Source organism: Cololabis saira, chromosome 15 (genome assembly GCF_033807715.1).
Source record: "Cololabis saira isolate AMF1-May2022 chromosome 15, fColSai1.1, whole genome shotgun sequence".
Classification (NCBI taxonomy): Eukaryota; Metazoa; Chordata; class Actinopteri; order Beloniformes; family Belonidae; genus Cololabis; species Cololabis saira.
In genome coordinates, this window is record NC_084601.1 from 19,631,670 (window position 1) to 19,647,467 (window position 15,798).

General features: G+C 41.0%; 1 protein-coding gene across 1 annotated transcript in view; it reads right to left on the minus strand.

Annotated features, from left to right (window-relative positions):
- Positions 1-15,798, minus strand: part of LOC133460480 (triple functional domain protein-like) — a 95,298-nt gene that overhangs the window by 49,929 nt on the left and 29,571 nt on the right. The window contains 5 exon segments of the mRNA XM_061741050.1: positions 220-416; positions 999-1,103; positions 3,757-3,949; positions 5,584-5,698; positions 8,424-8,498. Of these exon segments, the coding sequence (XP_061597034.1) occupies positions 220-416; positions 999-1,103; positions 3,757-3,949; positions 5,584-5,698; positions 8,424-8,498 (685 nt within the window).

The window sequence follows — 15,798 nt, forward strand, 5'->3', positions numbered from 1 at the left end:
ATTGTACTGAAAGAATCAACTTACTGAATGTTCTTTCGGGGTGGGAATATTGCTTTAATATGGGATGTTTGCAGAGACATGTACTAACAGTTAAACTCATGAAGGGCTTACGGTGAGTGTTTCGCAGCGCTTAACATATATCTTTTCAAGAAAATAAAATGAAGAAGTGCATAGAGTTTTTTGCATAATTAGTAATGTTGTTTCGTTTATGTTTCTCACCTTTGTCCCTCAGTGTCCAGCTCTTCTATAGGAGCTTTTATGACCTTCTTCTTTAGCGTGGCGTGCTCCTCTATCATCCGCCGAGCTCCCTCCAGGTCTTGTGGAAAGTCTTTCCTTGACACGGTTTCCTGCATCTCCTCTAGTCGAGCCAACATCTGAGTGGCATGACCAGAGAACTCCTCAAAGGCCACGCGCACCTGCGTAAAGACATGAACAACGATGAAACAAATCGGAAAAATCTGCAGTAACTTAAGAAACTATGTTCTTTTCATCACCATTTTCCATTCCCACCACAATGGACACTTATTTTGGAGATTACCTGTAACTTTAGTGGTGAAGGCTTAGAGAAATAAACATGTCTGAATGGTTGCATATTCTGTGTATTACTTCCACTTTTACCTTTAATAACAACCCATAAAAATAACTGAAGTCTGCAAACACAACATTTAGACTTTGCAAGAATACAGCTGAAGCACATTTGCTGGTTTGACTGCTATGTAAGTTTGAAAAGTCAGTGTAACGGTCCTGACCGTCTGATGAGTGATAAGTGTTTGCCTCGACCACTCTGTGCTTTAAACTTCAGTGGAAATGCAAAAGGCTTAAATAATCTTTAAATCGCTGGAAAAAGCCCAGGGCATATTAAGTTCTGGGTGCTGTTAGAGGAGATGTGCCTCTGGGCACCGAGCTAATGAAGCCCTGTTGGTGTTTACACTCTTGTTGTGCCTCTGCATTTAAGCATCAGTGGACATTTTTTAGGAATGTGGGCCGGCCAGTCCTACCTCTATCCACTCCTCGTGATTGTAGTCCAGGCTGCCGTCGAAATCCGCCGTCAGCTGGGACGGGTCCACGACCTTCGTCAGGCCCTCTAGTGACACCATGGTGGTCTGGTGGAGGAGAGAAGGTGGAGAGAAAGATGTATGTGTGTATATTTAGGGGGATTTAGGCTCATGTTCTCGCCTTGCTGTGGATTTTTCCAACATTTGAGTGCTGCATAATATTTCACACTGAGCAAAGGCGAATTCAACAACATTATTTTTTAATTATAGCTGTGTCACAGAAAGCCAACTTTCAGTAGAAACCTTTATCTATGACATAATACATAAATTAAATAAAAAGCTCCTTGATACTGTATCAACATTTTGAAATTAACCTGCAAAAAATATAAAAGAACTCAAAGTATTCACATATACTAAAGAGGTTCTCTGCAGGAATATGTCTCAACCAAATCGATCTCTAAAGCTCCATTAATATTCCAATATCAAATTGAGAAATGTCTCCTCGCTTGTTTTCATTGCCTCTGTGTTTCTGCTGAGCCACCTCCACACAACACCCCCACACACATGGCCAAAGATGGATGGAGATGAAGTGATAGCTCATAAGGGCTTTGTGTACACCAAACAACGCGGAGACGCACACACTTCCTCATGTAAAACAGCCCATCAGCTCTCGCCAGAGGAAAATGCTGGAGCTGCCGTGTTCACCGTTACACACGAGGCAGCAGGTTTGGGTAGTTTTCCCTCTCGCTGCTAATTAATGAGATTTATCAATAAGGATCGGATCTGAAGTTTGCTTGCGCTCTGGCTTGCATTTTCTTTTCAAATGTGAAGTTAAGACAGAGCAACAGAGAGACAGAGAGACACTGATCCTCTGGTTTCCATCCCAGCAAGCCAGATGAAAATGTTGGAAACAAGATGTGCATAACTAATAAAAGAGATACAACATCTACAGGCTAGATTAGATACACATATTTTCAACAGCTATAGTCCTGATCAATTTTACAGAAACATTAATTCAATCTAATAAAAAGAAAAGGCAATAATGATATATTCAGCTTGAATTTAGGTAGTGACGTATACAGAAAGGAAAGGCCCTGACCAGAATTAGACTCAACCCTGAGTTTAACAAATATTTTAAACTTCAGCAGAATTATTTATACTTCACGCAGTCATGTCTCTGCCAGACTTTCATTGCTACATGTTCAGGTTCCTTTAACATTGTGGAAAGCCTTTCAATAATGGCAATTTTAAGCTCTGTCCAAAGGATTTAAGCGGAGTCCAGCTTTTATATTCTCTATCATCATTTTGTGCTGTTGGATATGAGCATCATTAATTCATACCCGGTTTTCTGACACTGTGGAACAATTTTTTTGTGTGTCAAAAAACAAATCTCTCTCTTAGTAATCCTGTCGGCATCCAGGTCAACATGAAGCTCTCTATATATTTCTGTTTTCGCTCTTCAAAGACAAAGAGTTTCTTCTTATTCTTACCTTCTTCTACATTTGCACTTTTTTGATGGTAAAACTTCCCAACCCTTCTTTAAATAGTTGGAGCACCGATATATATGATAATTGCCTTGCAGCCCTTAAGAATTGTTTTGGTTTTTTAATGTTAAATAAGCTCCGATACTCTCGAGCGGTTCACTCCTCTTTACTCTTTTCTGGAAAAAGAAACCAGAAAGCACAAGTGATAATAATTCTATGATGGTTTCAGGTCATAATAGCACTGAAAAGGGAGTTGAGCTGTTGTTTGAGACGCTGATTTAAAGTAATCAAAGTGGCGGTAGTAATTACATCTGCATACATTTCCATAATTCTAATTAACTCCATAAAGATTTTGTTATTACATCACTCATGTGGCATAGCAGGGGCAGCATGTGGATAGCTGCGCCCTGCCTTCAGGACATTCTTCCTATCAAATAATCAATGTGAGGTCATTAGACTACAGTGGATTTGTGAGTGCATGGGCATGTGAGCAATCAAAATTAATTCCACAGCACTGCATTCACTCAGACAGCTATAGAAAGAAAAAACAACACACCGCAATCCCACTCAGCATCAGAAACATTCTGTCCTGGAGCCCAGCACAGACTGCACATACAGAGCTGAAATAAACCAGACTGAGCGGATAATGCAGTATGTGAGATGAGAAAACAACAATGTCCTACTACTATGACCAAGAAGATGATCATTATCTCAGTAGGTAAACTTTAATGATGCATTAAACTGGGGAAGAAAGTTACTTAAACATCATCTGGGGGGCATTCTCTATATTGGCACTAACGTCTTTTGCTCACTGTGTTGTGAGAGCACAGTGGTGCACATCGTGGTATTAGTTTGCAACTCTAAACTAGTCAGAGCGCAGAAATATTCCTGCTGTGAGAAGATGTTATTATATGAGCTCAGGAAATAAATTCAATGCACGACTGTCAGCTTCACAAATGTTTGCCCGCATGATCCGCTGTGAGCCGTTTTCGGGTTGAACATGATGACATTTTTCCTCTGGCAGACAACTGGCTGGTGATGCTTGTGTCCAAAGCAGCGGGGAGGGACAAATAATGAAATGTACCGACTGTGAGTTGCTGATTGGAGGTGCTTACACTGATTGTCATCACAGCACAGCTGACACTAACCCAGCTGACACCACCCCCCCTCAGATTGACATGCATCATATTCACATACCATTATAACATTGTACTGTGACATCATTACTCCTCAGTTAATTAAGCATCTACTGCCGTCTTGTTTGCATGTGATCCTACCTCAAATTCAAACTTCGAGCTACCAAAGTTAGTCCTCTGCTTCTGCCAGAAGTTATCTGGTTTGATGATGAGGGCGACGTGGATGCAGGAGGGGAACGACTCCTGCAGGATCTTCAGCAGAGGCTTGATGCTGTCCCACTTGGAGCCACGCATGTCAACAATGACCGTGAAGCCATGTTTACACACATCCTCGCTGCACGGGGATTGCGGGTCAGCAGGAGTGGGAGGAATTAAAGAGGAGAGAGAGAGAGAGAGAGTGAGGGACAGAGGGAACGGAGGGTATAATCCACAGAGAATGAGAGGAGACAGATGACGGGCGTGGGAAAGGATGAGAGGGGGATGATGGAGGGGAAACAGAGAGAGGAAGCAAGATGGACATGGAAGAGGGGGGAAAAGGGAAGATATGAGAAACGGACCAAAACAAGCAGTGAAATGACGCATTTCATATACTGTGAGAAGCCTCCGCAGCAAACGCACATCCCACACACCCACCCACATACGCCGACACACACGGGCAGACCAGTGACAAATGAGTCACAATGTGTACTTTCATATAAAAACACAAATCAGCACATTTTTGCATCACTGACTTCTTTCCCCTGTGGTGCCAAGTCCTGGCTATTATTACTCCACAACGACACACGCACACGCACACGCACACGCACACACACACACACACACACACACACACACATACACACACGCACACACACACACACACTAAAATCTGCTCTAAGTGTCTAAAATCATCCAACTAACAGAAACTATCAACATAATTTATAGTATGCAAACAATTTTGTTGCCAATTAGACAACCATTGGTTTTCCCCCGACATTGTGACTAACGATATTCACCACCGCTGACTGCTTTCAATTTAAATCATTTTAGATATTCTTCAAAGAAAATGTGCAGAATCCATCATTTTTGGGTGCCATTACACAAGTTCTCTTCATGCCTTTCAATCAGTACATCTTTAAACAACTCCATCCTTTTCCAAACATCATCTCTTCTCTATGCAAGAGCCTGCCAGTTGACGGCCAGCAGGCAGCGGAGTACAGATGCCCCCTTTCCCAAAATAGAACATGTTTAATCGCTTGAAAATACACTGTTAAGATGAAGCTTATGAAGATACGCAAGTTTTAGTGTTGCAAGGAATGGAAAATAAAAAAAGGATTATTCAAAACATGGAGATGAGAGCAGGCAGAGAGGGTGGATGGAGAGGGGCAGTGGCAGGTTAAAAAGAAAAATTAAGTGACACGAGAGGTGGAGACAACAGATGTGTTACCTGGGAGGTGAGGACCTACTCGCCCAGTGTAACTCCTGCTACCGCTGCCGCTCCTGCTGCTCTGCCTCAGCTACTGCGACACTATGTTTTGCTTTCATACACACAGCCGCTCGCTCGCTCGCTCGCACACACCTCCTCACACATGCGCTCTCCATCTCTGTGAGTTTTAATCTTCCCCCACCCCCACCCCTCAACGACACCGCTTTCACGCCGCTGATAACTCTTTTCTTCTTTCATCTGATTACTGCTGTAAATCCCACCTCTGAGCTGAGGCTTTCCCCACTCTGCATCGGCATCACAGAGCCTTTGAAACTGACTTCAGGCAGCTGTGAACCTGCGTCGGGCTGACTGACTCTTCTCCTGCCTCTCACATGCTCATCTCAGTCCCGTCACGTGTCAGCTTCTACAGCCTGACCACTTGCTCTGATGTGTTTGTCCTGTTTTTGAGGCACCGATCATTTTACTTAGAAAAGAAACACATTCAACTGCATTCAAACACACACACATACACACATGTATATCACAAGGAAAAAAGGTGTAACCTCGGGATGCCAGCGAGGTAGGCAATCAGTCTCCGTAGATCATCAGCTCGTATTCTGTCGTGGTTGCTGCGTGATGGAAACGTTAAAACCGGACCCCCACGTCTGTCTCTTCCACCTAGAAAAACATACATAGCCACACACAATTAATATAGATTTGATCTGATTTTTGCTCCATGTAAAGCCTCATCAAATCAGGAACAGACCATAAATACAATATATTACACACATATATATAAAATCATAAGTTTACTCTGATCTGAAATTGTATTAGCACACAAGCACTAAAACATTTTAGGAAGGTCCAATTTGAACGGAGATGAACAAAAAAAAAGGCGTGAAGTGGCTGAGAACAGTGTTCAATTATTCAACAAACACCAAAAGCTTTGAAGCGTTGCTGCATGTTGTGTAACTGTGTACAACTATTCACTGGGTGCTGAGCACATATTACATTTGATGATGCAAAAATGATTTTAATGAATAGAGCAAAAAAAGAAGCATAGCTTAAGATCATAATAAAAATGTTTCAGTTCAAATATTGTGTAAACTTATTGCAAATTTGGCATGTCTCTATCAACCAATTAGTACTAATTTCACACAAATACATTTTCTTAATCAAAGCTTTAAAGTTTTAAAGATTTAAAAGTTGAGGGAAGCATGACTCACATTACTTATTGTATTCCCAGTATTAACCAAATACCGTAGTACATCAACTTCAGGGGCTCAGATGACATTTTTTTTGATTGATTTTGTCTGCGTTCACTAACTACTCTGACCTGTTGACTCTGATTTACTTTCAAAGCCACAAGTAAAAGTGTCCAAAACTGTATTTGTTTGAATGGAAAATTCAACATAAAAAAAACCAACTGGCCAAAGGTTTCCACTTGTGTTTTCTGTCTTCAAATTACTGAACTAAGGCAATAACATACAAACAAAAAGCTATGAAATGATATCCCACTTGTGCCTGTTGTACATGTGTTTTCTACTTAACAATTACATTCCAGCGTGAAAAAAAAAGTGCTGGTAACACAACATCCGAGTCACATCTGATGCTTGCTCGTGCCGTTCTGGCTCAGGTTACATACATTTGTAAAGCATGTGCATCTTTGCTCAACTATGGAAACTTGTCATCCAGTTTCAGGAATTTCCTCATTTTCCTTGTGATGGCCTTTACTTTTGGTATTTGGCAGTGAAAGATAACAGATGCTGCCAAATTCAAGCCAAATTCAAGATCTTTCTATATCATATATCAAAAAGCATTCATTGGTGTCTGTTCGCCACTGTGATACAAGACATTATTTAAGAAATCAAAAATCGTTAAGTCGGAGTCCATCTCTTTGAATAATATGACGTCACTTTCCTTTGAACAGCACACAACTGTGTGACTGAGTAATGAAAATGTGGTTTTATTAAAAAAAAATATATATTTTGCTCCTGACCACAGAAGCAGAAAGCGGCATCGCTCACGAGGGAACTTGTAAAACACAGTCCGATGGAGCTCGGTCCACGAATGAGTGAGTTCGGTCGGCTTGCTTTGCCCCAGTAGGCTCGAGCCGTCGGCTCAGGGGAAGAAAAACTTTCACATGGTAGCAGGCAAATACGAGCCTGCAAGCGTGGTCAATTTATTAAGAGGCCAGATTGGGGATAATAGGCTTAGCTCATTTACCCTCCTCTTCACCAGCGGCCCCTCCTCTACGGCCATCGCTCCTTCATTTCAAACCCAATTACTGCACCAGCGTTTACTGTGAGATGTGGTAGCTGACAGCGAGTCATCTCCATGGCAACACTGCCCTGTATCTCACTCTCACAATCTCAGCAGATCTGACTGAATCATTGTCTCCATCATTGTGTTTCTTCCAGTGTCCTTCGCTGAACAAGAAATGGACCAAATAAGGAGGCCTGACACCACACACACACACATCCACTCACACTCACACACACACACACACACACACACACACACACACACACACACACACACACACACACACACGCTGGACACTAATGTTTTTCTTTTTTGGTTTTGCAGGCATCTCCTTTGCGAGTGGTTTCCCAATGGCATTTGCATTCATATAGATATATAATAATACACACATGCACGCGCGCACACACATACACACACCCACACACACAAGGGATGAATAATGTATTTGTGTGTTGTACAAATAATCCTGCTGGATGTTCTTGGCAGTCCAAACCTCCAGCTCGGCCTGCTGTGAGTTTTCTCTGGCATTATTTAAGATTGTGTGTTTGTGTATGTTAGTATGTACTGTGTGTGTGTGTGTGTGTGTGTGTGTGTGTGTGTGTGTGTGTGTGTGTGTGTCTGTTTGTGTGTGTCAGACATGAGCCAGCTTCCTTTGTGCGGACAGGGATACAGAAAAGACACAGGCAGCTGCAGCTCTCAGTTTTACAGTCCTGTTGACACTAGTTGCACAATAGATAACTGTGTCTGTGGCAGTATATGCACTGTGTGTCGTCTGCGTATGTGTGTGTTTGAGGATGGGTCAAGGGCTAAGTGTCTGGGCCTCAGCCAGACCCCCGGAGTTTTTACAGGCAGAGAGCACAGCTTGCTATTATGTCCACGCTTCGCGCACACATGTGTGTGTGAAGCAGAGGAAGTACAAGTGACAAAGGCTGCAGTAGAGTGGCCCGAGGCCGACGCTGGGAAACTGTATGTTTGTGTGTGTGTGTGTGTGTGTGTGTGTGTGTGTGTGTGTGTGTGTGTGTGTGTGTGTGTGTAAGCTGAGGACTTCAGTGCACTTCATAGACATCTTACTTGCTGTGATCAGACAGTTAGGCTTGGTAGACTCATGAGACAAAACTACACTAAAGGATAATCTTACCTGACAGAAAGGCAACTTTTTCTTTGAGGATGGGAAGCACCTCCATTGCTCTCATCTCCTCATTTCTCCTAAAGCCTAAAAAAGAGAAAGCAACAGAGACAATGAGGATTTAAAAGGACGAATAACAAAACAAAGCTCCTTTTCCTCCCATATGAACCAAATCTGTTTTGTTTGGGGTTTGTTTTCCTCCTCGAAGGCAGATTATTTGAAGATTTCCAGTTTTGGATTTCACTGACATCATTTCACTCTCCATCTCATTTACTTCCTCAAATACAGACGCACAGATGCGTGCACACCGGGGTGAAGAAACATTTGTGTAATTTCAGTTCCCGTCCGATAAAGTTAAAATAGTTCCAGAAATAAATGCTAGTAAGTATGTGTTAAAAATTAAAAATCTCTGTCGATAAAAAAAGCTGTATGTGTAAATCTGATTAAAAGTGAGAATAGATTGGTGCAGGAAGAAAAGTGGGGCTAAAAGACAAAGTATGTTAGCTTGGTCATACCAGCAGGGTTAAGATTTATAACAGGCTGATGTTATACACAACAACTACACACTTGGCATGATTTTAATGTTCGGTTTCATAGGCACGTCTAAATGAAATATGAGCAAGGTTTAATGTTAAAGATGAGTCTCAATGACTGAATTTCATTGCTTTAATAGGCCGATGAAAGCACCGTTGCTACATATATCTCATGTCTGAAAGGAAATTCTAACAAAGCTGAAAAAAATATTACATGAAGAAAATTTAAATTTTGATTTAAACATAATTAACCCTGACATGTCTGTTTAAATGCATGTTCTGGGTTTAAGAAAATAAATAAACATCTCAGCCGTCAAATGAACATCTTGTGGAAAGTTTTCAGAGTACTAAAGTGTGGAATATTCCTGTAAATGAAAAGTAAATGTTCAAATTAAATACTGTGTAATTAATCAAACAAAAGTAGCTGAATATTCCCTCAACTCTTTCCATGCAAATCGTGGGAAAAACCTCTTTGACGCACAAGGACTGTTGCATATTACATCCATGTTTATCTGGAATAAATAATCTGTAAACTCTTACAGCTATAACCTCATAACTAAACTTGACTGTCTCTCTACAAGTGTCACACCGAGTCAAGGAGAGTGATGCTGTATGTGCGACGCTGAAGTTTGTGTGCTAAAGTTCTGTCCTTCAGACTGAGCGCAGGTCTGGTTTATGTGACTGAAGACACAAAAACATGCCACCGCTGTGTTTGTTTTTCTTTTGTTTTGTCTCTCTAACACTCCATGTCCTTCTTTCTTCTGTTTTTTTTAGTTCTTGTGAGAGTGAAACCTGCTTTGACTTGATTCACGGGTCCGTTTACATCAATAAGACAGTGATGAGGAAGCTGTCACCCAGTGTACCATAAATAGTTGGACAGCAAGTCAGGGGATGCACAAAGAACCTCTAACCCCTAACTTCTTTTTATTCCACATATAAAAAGGTCCGTGACGGCATGGTAGTGACCTGATGGTACCTTATGTTCCTAATACAGGTCTCTGTTCCCAGAGTGCAGGTTTACTTGTGGGTCCTAGAGTATCCAAATGTAGATCTGGAGGATGGGCCTTCTGCTATCAGGCAGCGTTACTATGAACCAGCGATCAATTTGGGTTAAGGAGGCTGATTCCACCTTCACCTTTAAACCCAAACTTAAAAAATTTATTCTTATACTTAGTCTACACTTGAATGTGTCATAGCTGCAGCTACAGGACAAGACTAGAGCAGACTCGTCTTAAACATAGCTCTGTCCTAGATATGCTGCAATAGTGCTACGCTGCAGGGGGATCCGCTGCATGGATCTTCTTCTGCTCCCTTCCTTTCCTCTTCAGCTTATAAGCATAACTGCACTCCATTGATCTTGTAGTTTGTTGTACTGGTCTGCCCCATCTTCTCTTCTGCTGTAGATGTTTGCAGGTCAGAGCTTCCAGAGCTGAGCACTGACCTCCAATCTCCCCCTCTGACTAGGGGTGGGCAAAAATATCGATATGGCAATATATCGCGATACTTTTCCAGCCGATTCAATATCGATATTCAAAATTTGAATATCGATTTGTTTTTTAAATTTGTTTTTTTTATATCCCCTATTTTTTTCCCATTATATCACCCAGTGCTCCTACCTAAGTGACAGTCCTGGGCATTGCCACTCTCTACCAACCCTGGGAGGGCCCTGCACTGAGCTCAGGTTTTATTTCACGTTTTATTTCATTTTATAATTTATTTTTTATATAACACAATTGCCTGTCCTTAAAAAATGAAAAATAATGGACAGAGGTTTATTTATTTATGGATTTATATCTATACTGACTGATCACTGTGCCTGTCCTTGGTTTTAGTACCCATCTTTCTTGTGTTTATTATCATTTGCCACATAATTAAAGCAACCTCATACTAAATTTAATGTTAATTTCATATGATGTAAATAATATGAAAAACATATACAAATATGTTGTAACTTTAGCTTGTATAGTTATAATAAAACTTTGTTTTGACTCAGTTTGTCCCATGAATTGTCACTATAATCTGATGAACGTGCAACTCAGATTTTAAGATCCATCACTATCATCTGATGTACATATATACAACTTGGATTTTAAGATGTGTAATGCATTTTTAAATTTTTCGGTGAACTATGTAGAATATAATAATCGGGATATCGCATAATCGGGATATCACAATGTGTATCGTATCGTGGCTCAAGTATCGTGATGCGTATCGTAAACCTGTTTATATAGTCGTCTCTGTAGTCCATCAACTAACCATGTATCAGTCATAATAGTTCTTCAGCTAATTGATAATTACTATAAAAATATTTTGCCCTATGTAATAATATATCTGTGACTCCTTCCTTTCCAATCTCTCTTTTTTTCGTCAACCCCACTGGCCTTCGGCAGGAGGGTCCTCCTCTTCTCCTCCGTTTTCTCCCTCCTTTTGGTGTTGTTTTTTTCACTTGCATACATATGCGCAAACCACTTCATAGCAGTTTTCAGGCATGAGATATGCAGCCTTAAGAACTTTATCAATCTGTTAGAGTGATAGCACTCAATCACCCAGATGCTGCTCACTTTCCAGTAATGTCCGGCAATGCTTTATGAAGACGTGCAGTGAAAGTCCAATATTTGCCATTCACACAAGATATATAGGTATAATAAAGATCTCAAGAGTCAGAGTTTTACCCCCGAAACCACACTGCATCTATATTGCATCACTGTATAACCTTAAGAAAAATTCATGCAACTAAACCTGAGGATTAATACTACTGTTACTTTGCCAATAGTTCAGTTCAAATCGGTAACACTATTTATACTCCTCTTTCTGTGTGTGTGAGAAACAGGAGTAGGAATTGTAAGAAAGAAAGAAAGAAAGAAAGAAAGAAAGAAAGAAAGAAAGAAAGAAAGAAAGAAAGAAAGAAAGAAAGAAAGAAAGAAAGAAAGAAAGAAAGAAAGAAAGAAAGAAAGAAAGAAAGAAAGAAAGAAAGAAAGAAAGAAAGAAAGAAAGAAAGAAAGAAAGAAAGAAAGAAAGAAAGGTAGGAATTGTGAGACCGAAGAGAGTAGGAATAGTGTGCAAAAGTAAACTAAGTAAAAGATATGAAAATAAGGGGTGGGGGGTTATTGATAAACTAGTCACAACAGTTCATCTTATTTCCATGTCCTCTTTTCCTTACATTTCTCTCATCCTCTCAGTTTGAAGTGTTATTTACATTTCATTCAAAGCACTTTGAGAAGGGTGGATTAAAAAATTGAAAATATTCGAGCTGACAAACAGGCTGATGAAGCATCAAAGCCTCAGGGATGGATGGGAGCAGTTGAGAGTAAAAGCCTTCTAGTCAGTCAGTGGCAAGAAGCCTCCTGCCCTGTGTAAATGCTTTAAAAAAATGTAATTAAATTTAAAAAATGTATATATACATACACATACATATATATATATATATATATATAGATAGATATCTGGCACTACAACCTGGCTAGCAAATCTAGCTAGCAAGCTTAAATGTTCATCAGCTGCCTCCGTTGGAGCTCATTAGCTACGCCCAAAAGTCACGGGAAGCAAATCAAATCAGTCTATATCTGCAGAGAGTCTCTGGGTGGGCTTAACACGACGACAACAGCACGGTGACGTTGTAATCTGGGAGTAAACACTGTACATGGCTGCAGTTGAGGATTAGTGGTTGTCTGAATCGGCTTTGGCATGGACAGTGAAAGACTTGGACTTTTCCTTTGAAATTGAACCAGAGACAGCACTCATTCCTCAGCAAGGTAGATGTATTTACCGAGAGGCTGCAGAAAAAGTTTAATTTGCTCTTCTACACAACACACTCTCCCCGTTGACTCATTCCTGTCACTCTGAATACATCAACTCCTCCGTTGCTCTGATTGGGCGGAGCGCTGACCAGCCATGTGCAAAGACAGTTTGATACGCCTCCGTTGGAGCCACGCCCCTTGGATGGGGAGACCCTATGGATGGTTTTCAGACGCTACATCTTTTGGGATGTGTCTGATCTATCTGGCAGAACGACTTGGTACTGCATCCAGTTATCGATGGTAAAACCATAGAGAAGGAAAATTTGGGCAGGACTGTTAATTATCCAACTCCATCTGTTGGTTTACTCAGAACAGCTGATGTACTCTTCATCAAAATAACTTACTGCTGCTGTGAATCTCTCAGGAAACTTAATAGAGCTGAAGCCGTTTTGTTTACACCTAAATCGTAAGGTGTTGCTTAATTCTTCCCTCCCCCAGGGTATAAAGTATTTTGAGACGAAAGAAAAAAAAAAGAAAAGTATTTGCTTGATCAACTCCATTTTCCACTGGGCTGCAGCGAGTTTTCTAAAGGTGATGTATGTGACGAGGCTGCTGCAAACAGAGAGCTATAAAATATGAAAATATTTTTTTATTGTTTTATCAAGATTGTTATTGGCAACCTTTACTTTTCAGTAAATGATTGGTCATGAAGTTATAAATTCTACTTGCAAAGCAGTTTTATATGAGTAGGTTATAAGACGTTATCTTACACGGAAGTACCAGCATGTTTATCGTCGGCACTCTAGTTGTGCTAAGTGGATAGGTTGGCATATTTTCCCTAGGTGGTGATTCATTTTCTGAAGCAGCGACAGGCTTTGATCATGCCAGCGAACTGCCGTCGGTTTGGCTGCCCGCCACCGAGCCGGAGGAAAATCAAAGGTCAGAGAAAAAAAACCTGATGTTGACAAGACAGCAAACAGGAAAACCGCTGTGTGTTTGTAGGAGAATGAGAGTCGTGTGTGGAGAAAGTGAGTACAGTTGGTGCTCTGTGACTGGGGGTGTGTGCTACCGTACGGTAAAATATTTTTAACGGTTATTATACCAAGTGTTGCCCAGACACACATTGCCTATCGTCCCTCAACACACGCCCACACATTTTAACCCATAAAACTTTTGCCCTCATGGAAACACCGCCCCTTTTTATTTCTAGAGTTTGTCTCAGTTGATACGCGTGAACTCTGGGGAAAAAGATCCTATATGATTCAAAACATTTCACTAATTACTGTCTCTTTTCCTCCACTTGAATCACTGATTTTCTACAACTTCCAAATTACCTTAATGGACAATAGACAAAATTATTGTGTCCTTCAAAATGTGGTCCTCTTTTAATATAAATATGGTGCGACCTTAATTCGCACTACATTTGTAAGTATTGAAATTAAGTATATAAAAAGAAAAAGACAAAAAAAAAACGGTGAGCTTAGAGATAGTGTCTCATCACTTTCCACTATTCTGCAGTGTTCTGGGGCCAGTGAAAATGGCACAGCAGCTAAATATAGAGTGACCAGGTCTCTCTCTCTCACGCACTCTCACTCCCTCTCTCTCAACACACACACACACACACACACACACACACACTGAACACAGTAGCTCTTACACGGGGCAGGGAGGAGTGTCTGGATAAATGATGAGCAAAAACAATTAAGAAGAGAACTAGGGAAACTGCGAGCTAATGAGATTCATCTTTGTGTCATAACTAGGCTGAGAGGAAAAAAATGTGTGTGTGAGAAAGGGGAGTAGGAATTGTGAGACCGAAGAGAGTAGGAATAGTGTGCAATACTAAGTAAAAGATATGAAAATAAGGGGTGGGGGGGGGGGGTTATTGATAAACTAGTCACAGCCATCAGTTCATCTTATTTCCGTGTCCTCTTTTCCTTACATTTCTCTCATCCTCTCAGTTTGAAGTGTTATTTACATTTCATTCAAAGCACTTTGAGAAGGGTGGATTAAATGAGAAAAAAGAAAAATCTAAAGTTAAATTACATTTCCTTCAGGATGACCGGGGGATCGGGGGAAAGTAGAAAAAGAGGAGGGCGGTGATGACATCATGGAAGAGCTATAATTGCCACCCACTCAACAGCAGACATGCAGCGCTGTACTGTACCTGTCAGCTGGATGAGGGCAGAGCCCGTATATGCATACTGCCACTTGTGATTGGTTGTCCAGCAAGCCATACTTGTTAACTCTTCCATAAATTGTGGGAAAAAGTCAAAAACTCCATGAACTGATGTGGACTTGGATTCGTTTGCTGACGGAGAAAAACAGTCTACTGCCACCATCAGTTAATAGTTGACTTGAGGGCAGATGCGTTGAAGGGATCGTGAGCCAGGCTGGGCAGAGTTGCAGCAATTAAGGCTAATCCTGGGATTCCTGAGGGGAGATATTCCAATCCTTGAGACAACCAGAACCGCTCATTTCTGTTTGTTGTCTACATGCTCATGTGGAACAGCTGGGAGGGGAAGCTGGACTACCACTCCGGGCTGTTCACTTTGCACGAGCACGCTCATCAGTATCAGTGTGCATCCCATGTAGCATAAGGTGAGCTGCTAATCTGCCTGTCTTTGGAAAGCCAGGTTCCCAGAGGTAATCCTCATTGTGTAGGAGGGGCAGTAATTATAACAATGCCTGCACTGCATTTATGAACCCTGAGAAGCTGCTTAGTTTGAAGAGAGTCCTGACTTTGATGAGAAAACCTTCACTCAAGTTCAGCTTTTTAATGATGTCAGATTTTTATATCCCGTCATACTGGAGTGTGGGCCTGTTATAAAATCAATCTGAGTAGCTTCACACAACAACAGGGAGACTTTTTAAACAGGACTTTACCCCGACTTGTCAGCTATGGCTACTTTATGCAGACCAACCCTCTTCTTGGGAATAAGGTTATAAAATACTACTACTATCACTACTACTAGCTCTAGGTAAATAAACTAATGTTGTTTGACTAGATGTTGACAAAATACTACAGGTTTATCTCCATACCTTCCTTATCTTTATGATGACTGCAGGTTCACAATATCAAAAGAGTCGTGGTATTCCTGTCAAAGTTTAACCAAAAGT